A 12,516-nucleotide genomic window follows, 5' to 3' on the forward strand; every position below is an offset into this window, starting at 1 on the left:
AGTTCCTTACATCAGGGGTCCCCAACCTGTGGGCCACCGGGCCGTGTGAGTTACTGGCCAGTGCATACATGTGTGCATGTGTGCATCCCCCACTGGTGCTACCGTCACCGCGTAGCCACAAGCACCGCTATCAAAGCGAGTACTGCACGGCTGCATCCATCACTGCAAGTGTCACGCATGCACTCACGACTCCATTCGACTGTGACTAGAAAGAAGCACTGTTAGCTAGTAAAGATAATAATCCCATAAAATGATTAAGAAATTAAAGGCACGACTTATTGTCAGTTTGAAAAATAAATTCCAAAACAGCTGCTTTTTCAACCATCCTCCACCTGAATGGCTTACCAGCTGCTTCAATACACAGCTCCGAAGGCTCCCTGCAGATTTTTGTTCCTTTATATTTTTCCCTCCTGTCTTTTTCTCTCTGCACTTTTTATTTTCATATTTTTCTTTCTAATAATTTTTGTTTGTATTTTTAAACTTTAATAAAAATATTTTTTTAAAAAAACTTACAACAGGTTCTTACGTGTAATAGCTGTTATGGTGTCCCTGCTGTCAAGTATCAAAATTCAGGCACTTGCCAGCCAACCTGTATTTATGACTGTCATAGCATCCTGTGGTCACGTTCTCCCATTCTGCACAAACTATCTCTACTTAAATCCCCCCCATGCCCCCCCTTTTGGCCACCCTTGCACAGTATGGCTGAGATGAGGCTGCTGAATTCTGCCACTACCCTCATCAGCTAACTTCTTCTCTACAGGGCTCTCTGATAGCAGCTGGCCTCAAGCTGCACATTGGGGAGCCTCAAGCTGCACATTGGGGGGCTCTGTTAACCCTGCCTCTCACTGCTGCCTTACCCTTTGATTGCTAGAAGGCTTCACTAGAAGCCCTCAGCTGAGTAACGCATGAGCAGCACCATATCCTAGTGCAGGCACGGCCCCTTATACTGTTCAGCAGATACAAAATGGCAAGAGTGACCAATGGGTAGGGAGGAGGGGGACTGTTGGGCTACTACTCCTAGTGTGATCTGACATCCTCCTGGAGAAATGCTGGCTTGGCCCTGGGATTGTGAGCTTAACCAGCCCTGCTTCATGTGCTTGCCAGCATAGTTATTACTATGGCTACTCCCATTATTTCCATTGTAAATGGAAATAATATCAAAGAAATAGTGGCGGATAATATTTATTGCATTGAGTTATCCCATGTAGAATGCTGCAGCGAGTTGGCTGTGGTGAGATGGCCGTGGCATGATGGCTGGAGCGTGTTGTCTTAGACTCTGACCAGAGTCCTTTACAGCATTACATCTTGTTTGCTACAATTGTAGCTATTGCTGATCAGCAGCATTGTGCATATTTTTCCCTGCCCTTGTTTGTTTGCTTGTTTATTTATTGAATTTATATTGCCGCCTATTCACCCATGTCGACTCAAGGCGGCTTACAGAATATAAAACCACAATTAAAACAATAAAAACTAACAAAAAGAATCAAATAAATTAATATAGTACAATATAACAAAATCACCCCCATCTCCCACCCCCACAGTATGTTGTTGCAATATTAAAAGAAAGATGTTAAGTTTCTGGTAGTGAAAGACCATTTTTTTCCTTTGGGTGACAAAACAAGTATAAATGACTAAAGGGACGGGAAAAAGTCCATTTAACATTCATGTAAATATATTTTCTTTCTCTAAAGCAATAGTTTGGAATATTTTCCATATACTTCAGAGTGAATTTGTAAAATGATCAAAGAACATAGCTAATGAAAATTAGAAAGATACTTTATTATCAGTAATAATAATAATTACTATTTATTTAATAATTGGCCACTTAACTCCAATGGACTCTGCCTCATCAGAAAAAAAAGGTCATCAAAACCTTCAGTTAAAAAAATAGAAATCAATATATTGATTCACATACGTCATTAAACCTTGTTACAAGCTATATCTTTTGTAATTGATTAATAAATTAGCCTAATTTGCATATTTGGTGCAAATATGTTATGTTTGTTATAGCAGAGAGGAACCATGTGATATGAAACACCATAATGGCTGTCTTAAAGCTGCTATTATAAATGACAATATTTAGATGGGATAAAAGGTTGTCTTGCTTGGAGAGATGGAGAAGTAAAAAGTCTACTAACGAAAAAATAGATTACCAGAAAAATACATGCATTCTTTAGCTTGTATAGATATGACTGTATACTGCCATAAAGACATAGACAACGAGCAGGCTCTGAAAGAATGTTTACAACTGAAAAAAATTGTTTTCATTTAAAATAAAATTTACTACACTCAAAAAGCACAACCATGCTATTGGTACAAGGAATTGCACATGTGGGAGATTCAGATTGTACAATTCTTTTAGAACGATATACTTTAAATGCAGCCCAAAACCCAGATAAAAATACCTCAAAAGCTGTTGGAATTTGTCATGAACAAACAGCTCAAATTAGCATGGAAATATCTTCAACTGGTACATTTTCTCAGGATATTAATAGAGGTGAAATTTCTGAAAGCCCTGACATTCACAGCTCCAATGAAAAGTCATGGTAAGACTTCACCCTCTTGTTATACATGAGAATACAATGATAAGTCCAAGAGGATGAAAAATGTTTTTGAGAGAACAGAAAATGATAGTAAGATGAAGAATAATATTCTTCTGATTTTACATATGCTAGACAAGAACAATTTCAAGGTACCCCATTTGTCTACACATAAACACACACACATGAACCATGTATGTGTTCCAAATCTATACAAAGTGGCTTTGTTTATTTACTGTTTTGTTACTTGTTCATTTCTGTTTTTGGGGGGTTTGCTGTAAATCATCTATGGCAGGGGTGGGGAACTGTGGCCCTTTTACAACCTGTGGACTTCAACTCCCAGAATTCCTGAGACAGCTTGGATTCTTGAGTTGAAGTCCACAGGTTGTAAAAGGGCCACAGCTGCCCACCCCTGATCTATGGATTTTTTAAAATAAAGAGCAGCATGGATATATTTGAAATACAAGTAGTCCATAGGGAGCTTGGGGAGGGGGGTTATCGTAACGGAATGGTCATTAAATAACCAGTCGTTAGGCAAGGGCTACCTGTAAATACATACATTAAAATAGATACCTTATATTTCAGTGAAAGAGGCTTCTTCAGAAAAAGACATTCCACTAGTTGCCTAGTCAAAAGGTTAAGAATGCAGAAGAAAAGGAAATAAATGCAGTTTCTACCTTTTCTCAATTCTTGTCTCTGAATAGCTGAATAGCTAGAAAAGTTATTTCTTATTTAAAATTTGTTCTATTTGAGGGTTCTTATGGATTAGGGAGGAAAAAACTATATACATGGCAACTTCCATATTCACAGTCCCTTATTTAGCTAGAGATGAATGCTGAACACGTACACTTGATTTTCAAACATGGCCTTGTATAGTCATGTACGTAGAATTGGTTATCATCATGCTAAGTGAAATTCACAGCTAGTTCATTGATTCCCCACCCCCAACATCAGTAAAATTCACGATTCTTTATATATATATATACAGTATATATTTCAAGTCAGTCTTCTAGCAACTGCCTTGGACAAGTTCCTGCAGTTTTCTTGGTAAGATTTCAGAAGTGTTTTGCAATTGCCTCTTTTCTGCAATAGAAAGAATGACTGGGCCAAGATCACCCAGTTGGCTTTGTGCCCAAGAGAGAAACAAGTTCACAGTCTCCAGGTTTCTAGCCTGATGCCTAAACCACCACACAAAACTGGCTGTCTCTTTACATATTTGCTATGTTTTTTTTTTCTCTGTGAATTGATAATACTGTAGAGAAGATTCCAATAAAATAAGAATTAAATCCATAAAGTTATTATTATCCCAGAATTTGTTTTTATTAAATTTCAACAATGCTCTGAATATTTCTTTTAAGGGAAGGCAACAGAAAATTTAATAACTTTTTAGAAAAGTATTCTCTAATCTCAGAATTTCTAAATGTTTTAGAAATATATTATGTTCATTATAATATACCGTATAGTAGTTCTATAGATATTGTTTGCTTCTTTTGAGAAAAGCATAATAATTCATTTTGTAATTTAATAAATATTGAAAACAGAGAATCTGGAAATATGTTACAATATGGCAAAAGAAAAAGAAAATTATACATCAGATGTACCTTTCCAATCAGTTGCATTAAAAACTGTCCAGACGAAGTATAATGGAAATTGTCAATATGTCGATTTGGGTTCTGGCAGTAAGTTGAAGAATGTTTCTTCAAGTTATACACAATTCAGTCAAATTGAAGAACAACAAATACCGCAAATTCTAGGTAAGCAGTTAATAAATACACGAGAGATGACAAACTGACATTCAAGCTAAATAAAACATGGCTATTATTAATTTAACTTAATTAATTTATCTAGCTTGAACCTCTATTTATTAATGATCCACAGTTCACAAAAACAGAGTCAGCTTTTCTGGAGGACATTGTATTTTGTCAGAGGATTAAATTCATAGCTTGAGGATTAGCCATGAAACAGTCATTTATAATAAAGATTCAGATGATTTCTGTGACATGGAGCACCTTTTACCAATTTAGGCTGGGCTCCAGCTGTTTTTCTTGGAGACTTGACTGCAATAATCTATGTTCAATTACTTACCACCTGGATTACTGTAATGCACTGTAAATCAGGTTGCCACTAAAACATTTTGGAAACTAAAGCTGATGCAAAATAATGCATCAAGAATTGTGAAGACTTGATTTAATCATATTACATCATTCCTGCCCTGCTTGGACTGGTTCCCAGTTCATTTCTGAGCCCAATTGAAAGTGCTAGTTTTGACTTACAAAAGTCTTCATGGTTTATCACTTTGATAATTGATGGAACAACACTTACCAGTTTTATGCCTGTCCAGACCAGTGGTGAAATGTAAAATTTGTTACTACTGGTTCTGTGAGTGTGGCTTGGTGGTAGTGGTGGTAATATGACTGAACGGGCAAGGCCAACTTTTTTTTTTTTACTTTTTACTTTTAAAAGCATTTTTTCTACAACCTCATCTGAAGAGGTTGTACAACCTCATCTGAAGAGGTTGTAAAAAAGCCTCTGACAATCCCAGCTGACTTGCCTGATCAGCAGAGGCTTTCTTTTTTTTTTTTAAGCCTCTGATGATCCAAGCTGAGCCGCACGATCATCAGAGGCTTTTTTTTTTTACTTTTAAAAGCATTTTTTCGGCCAAAGAGGTTGTAGAAAAAATGCTTTTAAAAATAAAAAAAAAGCCACTGATGATTGCGTGGCTCAGCTGGGCAATTGGGGGGGGTGGGGTGCAGGGATTTTTGCTACCGATTCTCCGAACCACCCGTCTCCATCGTTACCGGATCGGGTGATCCGGTCCAAACCAGGAGCATTTCACTCCTGGTCCAGACCTGTGGTCATTTTAGAATCGTCTTCATGATACATCCTTATCTTACTGTAAAAGATAAGGATGTATTAAAAGATACTGTAAAAGGTGAAAGACGGTTACTAGAGAAGAAGTCTTTTTAAATGTGATGCCTTTTCAATATAATGTTACCCCCACCATTTTGTTAACTGAAAGACTTTTCTCCACACATTTTAATTTGTTAGTAAAGTGTATAAATTAAAGCATACCAGATTGATGGCTGCATAGTTTCCAGTTGAACAAATCCAATAAAGGGGACCCCATCACTACTCTGAATCACTGTTCCACTGACAAAGTGTTTCACTGATACGATGTTTCTTCTAATATTCAATTGGAAAATGCTTCGATTCTTGAAACTGAAATCCATTTGTTTATGTTATGGACTCTGGAATGAGAGAAGAGATCTTAATCTCCCATGTGTGGTTATTTCAGCATGTGAAGAATATTATCACACATTCCTTAGTCAGCTTTTCTTTTCTCAGAGCATGCAAAATTTACTGAAAAAATAGTATGACAAATTGGTGGAAAGCAGCATCCTTAGAGGTCAAAGGAAATAGCAGGCCTTCATTGGTTTATATTCTAGTGGATAGGTTAAAAAGATTCATTTTGTGAATGGATAAGGTTCCTCCATGACCACCATTTCTCAGAGTTGTATAAACTCTCAATATTTTAAACATGACTACCAGTTCAAAAAGATTGGGGACCAGTGGTGGGTTGCCCCTAGTTTGGACCGGTTCGCACGAACTGGTAGTAAAACCGGCTGGAGGCTCCGCCCATCGCCCTGGATGTTGTCATAGGCAATCTGTGCATGCGCAGAAACTCGGCTCATGCATGATCCCATTGCGAACTGGTAGTAAAGGTAGTAAAGGTAAGTAGAACCCACCCCTGTTGGGGACCTCTCATGTAGTACATCTATGAAAATACTTTGCATAGCTTCTGGTAACCATTTAATATTTCTTTTATTTTAGATTCTTCACAACCTAGGAAAAAGACTAAAACAATTACTAGTCATCTGAAAAGTACTACAACTACTACAATAAACAAGAGAAATGCTAAAGGAGAAACTCATTTGCATTTAGCTTGCAAAAAAGGAAATTTTTCTTTAGTGAAATCTTTGATAGCATCTGGAGCATGTGTAAATCAAAAAGATAATGCAGGTTTGGTATTTTAACACCAGTTTAAACTTTTTCTATTATACTGTAGCCCAGAAATGATGTAACCTATTTCTAATTGCAGCTGCTTTTCTTTGCTGCTATCTACTTAGTTAAACGATGTCTAACAGTATTAGTTAATTAGTTAATGTGGAGCTCTGTTGTTATATTTATTTGATCAATATATTTGAATGAAAAGATAGTCTTTGATTAATTACTCCGTGTTTAGTGACTGTTCAAAGTTACAATGGCACTGGAAAAGTAACTTTTCTTGTTCTGTAATGTTTATTATAGATTTTGATTACAATAGTAAGAACTAATAGCAATAGCACTTGGACTTATATATTGCTCCAAAGTGCTTTACGGCACTCTGAGTGATTTACAAATGTCAGCATATTGCCCCCAAAATTTTACCAATCTCAGAAGGATGGAAGGCTGAGTCAACCTTGAGCATTCAGGATAGAACTCCTGACTATGGGCAGAGTTAGCCTGTAATACTGCATTCTAATCACTGCGCCACCATAGCTCTTAATGCAAACTAAAAAAAAAGAAAGAAAAGAAAAAAGAATGATAATGTTGGAGAGCAACCATCCCAGATGGAAGGAAGGCTCAAGCAAGGGATCAGCCTGGACGCAGTACATAAACACAAGAGGGCTAGCTCTGACCTCCTCTGGAATCCCTTAGAGCTTTATCTAGTCTTTCCCAGGAGAAAGCTGCCAGGCTGGGGTGATTCCTTTATTATAGGCAGAGAACACTAAAGTAGCTAGTTTGAATTCTATATGTGTGGGTCTGGTTCTTTGCGCCTGACAGATAAGAAACAATAAAAAAGTAGAAGGAAAACAAGAAAAAAGAAGAAGATAAAGAAAATAAATTTATAAAAATTGATTTCCAACTTTCATTACAACGAGTATAGACAAATTCAGGAACTCTTCATCCTCTGTAAGATTACAGATATCTCTTCAACCCATATCTCATCCTTTATCTATAAGCAAATCCATACAATATTAATTTTTCAATCCTACTATCAGCAAAACGTCTATAAAGCATTACTAGAACTTTGCAAACAAATGTCTTATTTTAATCTTGATCAAATAAACTAACTTCATACAGGTAAATCTTCAATTTACGACCACAATAGAGCCCAAAATTTATGTTAAGTGAGTTTTGCCCCATTTCATGATTTTTCTTGCCACATTTGTTAAATGAATCACTACAATTCTTAAATTAATAACACGGCTATTAAGTGAATCTGGTTTCCCCACTGACTTTGTTTGTTAGAAGGTAGAAAAAGGGACACACATGACTCCAAGACACTGCAACCATCATAAATATGAGTCAGTTGTCAAGCATCCAAATGTAAATCACATAACTAGGGATGCTGCAACGGTCATAAGTGTGAAAAATGGTCATAAGTCACTTTTTCAGTGCTGTTGTAACTTTGAAAGGTCACTAAATGAACTGTTGTAAGTTGGGGACTACCTCTATTCCTTCCTTTTATTGTAGCAGTTAATCTTTAATTCAGTCCAATATTGATGTAGAGTATGATTTCTTTCCAATTCTTCTTTATTCCATCATGCAGACTTCTTCAAGACTTTAACAAACCTATTTCTGTAGATTGAATAAGAAAACATTTTCCAGGCCATTCTCTTGGTTTGACATTTACAATTCCCCTTTAATTTTAAAACTTATAATTTTAAAAACTTAAAAAACATTCAGTTTCTTTTGTATATCCAATAAAGCATCTTTTTCCAAATCATTCTCTAGGCCTACATCTTATAGTTCCACTTTTGGTATTTTCTCTATCTTATCAGATAAAATTTGCTCCACATCTGTCATTGCTTCATTGATATCTTTTGCACATAATCTATCATAGACATAATTACTGACACTGCTAATACTACAAGTACAACTACTGCATAAACATCATTACTGACATTCCTAACACTACAACTAATTTTTGACTGCATTCTTCAAAAAAAATATAAACTTCCAGTGTTATAACATTTTATGTCATTTTGTAAATTTGATGAAAATTTTACATAAAAAGTTAGCTTGTATTTTTTTCTTCTACTTAAAAGGAAAAGATGTCCTCTAATATCCAATTTCTAAAACCACAAAGTTACTTATCTTTTGAAACAAGATAATGAAAATAACTGGTTCCCATGAGAGGCTATTTATTTTTTTACAGTTAATTCCAAAACCTTATAATAAAAGTCAATATTCCAAATGTAACTGGATCATTAATCTGTTTGTAACTTTCTTAGATGAAAATCTTACTTAGCTTTACAGCTAACAGTTGTAAAATGGTTAATAGGCAATTTCCGAAATGAATTAGAAAGTGAGACTTGAGTGTCTTTTAAAAGATTCTGTCTTTGTGACCAAGTTGACTAATCACTTCATCTCCTGGTGCTGAAACCCACGGAAGACCACTAACCTGCAGTCTCTGTATAAGGAACAGCCATCTGGAGCCCATGTGGTCACTCCCCATTCCTCTCCTTATCTAGATAACCAGTCTACTCACTTTTTTAAAAAGTCTTTGCTGAAGTCATGAGCTTGCTTTTGTGAATGTCTTCAGGTTGCCATGCCTCCCTTAGATGTCCTGAAAAAGTGACTTTATGACTGATTTTTGAATTTACGGCTGTCAAGCCATCCTCATGGTCACATGTTCACCATTTGGGAGCTTCGCAACCTGATTCCAACAAGCGAAGTCAATGTAGAACCCAGCACTGAAATCACAAGTTGCAGTCATGTCTCACTTAATCACCATGTTGCTTAGTGGTGGAGTTGCTGATCCCAACTGAGATCAGTAAGTGAGGACTGAACTACCTACTTCCCTACGCATACAGTATTCACAAAGTCCCTAATATTCACAGAATTACTTTGAATGATATTGTTTTTTCTTAAGACTAGACCACAAATTGCCTTCAAATTTTTTTCCTGCTACAAATTCTATAAGCTCAGAACAGGTTATGCAGTTCTTTGAGTTCAGGCTAATATATGATACAATTTTTAAAATATTATATATGTCATGGTTACATATATGTGTGAAAAAAAGATGTGATTGAAGCATAAATTCAGTGTCATGCCTGAATTTGTTTTTACTAGGTTGGACCCCAATTCATGAAGCTTCTAACAGGGGATTTACTGAGATTATTGCAGAATTACTAAAATCCGGTGCTGATGTAAACAGTAAAAGCTTGGATGGTGTTTTGCCCATTCATGATGCCGTTTCAGGCAACCATTTTGAGGTAATATGGTGCTAACGAGACTTTGACTTAATGCAGGATTTGCTATTCGGTTTCAGACCCTAGTTTTGTTCCATTTTAAGAAGGACTTTGACTTAACAAAAGTAGTGGGGGGAAATCTGTAGCAGATGGTATGTATAAATGATTCATAACCAAGTACACAAGATCCTGATTTCTAATGCCTCGGAAAATTGGCTTTCTGGTAAGACTTGTTAGAACAAAAAAGTAAGGTACTACGAGACAGAATTCAACTTAATTTTGAGATTTGGATCATTTACTACTACATTATTATTTCTATCATTCAATTCAACTGTTACCATTAATATTCTTTCCCAATTTCCTCAGTGTTGTCATATAATTTGATTTGTTTTAATTAAACAAAAATTTTAGTTCACAATATTCATGTATAAGTACATTGCCTGGATTCTCACTGTATGAAAGTAAAATTCAAACAATGTATGAAACCAGCACAGTAATTTGTGAACCATAATTTAAGATATGGTGTGTTGTGTAAACCAATTTTTAGTTATTTAATACATGATTTATTTATTATTCAAACTTCTATACCGCCCTTCTCTCTTCGGACTCAGGGCGGTGAACAGCCAAAATAAAAACCTTTATACATAAAGTTACAGTTAAAAATAGATTTAAAATAATTAAATAAATTTGGCCCGTAATTTAAAACTTATCAATTTAAAATCCATATCAAATTTTAAAACCAACCATAAAATCAAGACAGACCGGCTAACTGAAAAAAATAAGTTTTTAGGGCCCGACGAAAAGTCCGGAGGTCGGAGATCACTCGTATCTCTGGGGGTAGATTGTTCCAAAGGGTAGGTGCCACCACAGAGAAGGCTCTCCTCCTGGGGGTCGCCAGCCGGCATTGTCTGGCCGACGGCACCCTGAGGAGGCCTTCTCTGTGGGAGCGAACTGGCCGGTGGGAGGCTATTGGTGGCAGAAGGCGGTCCCGTAAGTACCCCGGCCCTAAGCCATGGAGCACTTTAAAGGTGATCACCAACACCTTGAAGCGCACCCGGAAGTCCACCGGAAGCCAATGCAGCTCGCGCAGGAGAGGAGTCACATGGGAGCGCCCTGTCGCTCCCATAATCCCCCGCGTGGCCGCATTCTGCACCAGTTGGAGCCTCCGGGTGCACCCCAAGGGGAGCCCCATGTAGAGAGCGTTACAATAGTCCAGACGAGAGGTGACGAGTGCTTGAGTGACTGTGCGTAGGGAGTCCCGGTCCAGAAAGGGGCGCAACTGGCGTATCAGGTGAACCTGATAAAAAGCCCTCCCTGGCCACGGCCGTCATATGCCCTTCTAAAGACAGCCGTGCGTCCAGGAGGACACCCAAGTTGCGGGCCCTTTCCATGGGGGCCAATGATTCGCCCCCAATAACCAGCGATGGCGTCAGCTGGCTATACCGGGACTCTGGCAGCCACAGCCACTTGGTCTTGGAAGGGCTGAGTCGAAGCCTGTTTCTCCCCATCCAGACCCGCACGGCCTCCAGGCACTGGGACATCACTTCCAAGGCATCGTTGGGATGGTCTGGGGTGGAAATGTACAGCTGAGTATCATCAGTGTACTGATGGAACTCCACCCCAAAACCACGGATGATCTCACCCAGCGGCTTCACATAAATGTTGAACAGGAGGGGCGAGAGGACCGACCCTTGTGGCACCCCACAAACAAGGCGCCTTGGGGTTGACCGCTGCCCCCCTGTCAACACGGATTGCGACCGGTCGGAGAGATAGGAGGAGAACCACCGCAAAACGGTGCCCCCCACTCCCAGTCCCTCCAGCCGGCGCAACATGATACCATGGTCGATGGCATCAAAAGCCGCTGAGAGGTCTAATAGGACCAGGATAGAGGAATAACCCCTATCCTGGGCCCTCCAGAGATCATCCACCAACGCGACCAATGCCGTTTCTGTGCTGTACCCAGGTCTGAAGCTGGACTGGAGCGGATCCAAATAGACAGCTTCATCCAGGTACTGGGGAAGCTGTCGCGCCACCACACTCTCAACAACCTTCACAATAAAGCGAAGGTTGGAGACTGGACGATAGTTAGCCAAAACAGCCAGATCCAGGGATAGCTTCTTGAGGAGAGGCCTCACCACCGCCTCTTTCAAGGCGGCCGGTTTACGATAATAAACAGTCTACCTCCTTGCACAAAGTATGAACCTAAAGATTGAATGTTGACTTCGCTATTTCAATAACACATTTATTAATGGTTAGTTGTAGTTTACTTAACCTAATTATTTAAGTTCACAGTATATATTAAATAATAAATGTGGACTGGGTAGACGTATTAGGCTAATGTATTCTTGCTGATTTGTGGTAGTGAGAACATAGCCAAAATCTTGGGTGGTATAAGATAATGTACTGTAAATGTAGTAATGTACTTATAACCTTAGCAGTTTCTCAGCCAACTAGCTGACAGAAGAAATTGTTAAGAAATATATTGCAGGCAGTACAGTTGCTGTTGCTCCATGGTGCAAACCCCAACGAAAGAAACAACAATGGGGAAAATGCCCTAGATGAAGCTACTTGTGACCAAATTAAAGAGCTTCTTAAGTCTTATGGTGCTACTGAAGTTAAAGAGACTGTTTTGATGGCTCATGATGCTGGTATGTTATTGTCATACAAATTGTAAATTGTTGCGCTCTTTACAGAATTTTAAAGATGATTTTTTAAAATATTTGTTTTCCAGAGTTCAG

At 38.1% G+C, this 12,516-nt stretch overlaps 1 protein-coding gene across 4 annotated transcripts in view; it reads left to right on the forward strand.

Moving 5' to 3' along the window:
- Window positions 1-12,516, forward strand: part of ANKRD31 (ankyrin repeat domain 31) — a 62,350-nt gene that overhangs the window by 24,138 nt on the left and 25,696 nt on the right. For all 4 annotated transcript variants that reach the window (XM_060690645.2, XM_034441135.3, XM_034441136.2 and 1 more), the window contains 4 exons: window positions 4,082-4,294; window positions 6,372-6,560; window positions 9,660-9,802; window positions 12,267-12,426. In XM_060690645.2, coding sequence (XP_060546628.2) covers window positions 4,082-4,294; window positions 6,372-6,560; window positions 9,660-9,802; window positions 12,267-12,426 — 705 coding nt within the window. The remainder of the gene's footprint in view (window positions 1-4,081; window positions 4,295-6,371; window positions 6,561-9,659; window positions 9,803-12,266; window positions 12,427-12,516) is intronic.

Source organism: Pantherophis guttatus, chromosome 2, assembly GCF_059756535.1.
Source record: "Pantherophis guttatus breed Tessera chromosome 2, ASM5975653v1, whole genome shotgun sequence".
NCBI classification, from domain to species: domain Eukaryota; kingdom Metazoa; phylum Chordata; class Lepidosauria; order Squamata; family Colubridae; genus Pantherophis; species Pantherophis guttatus.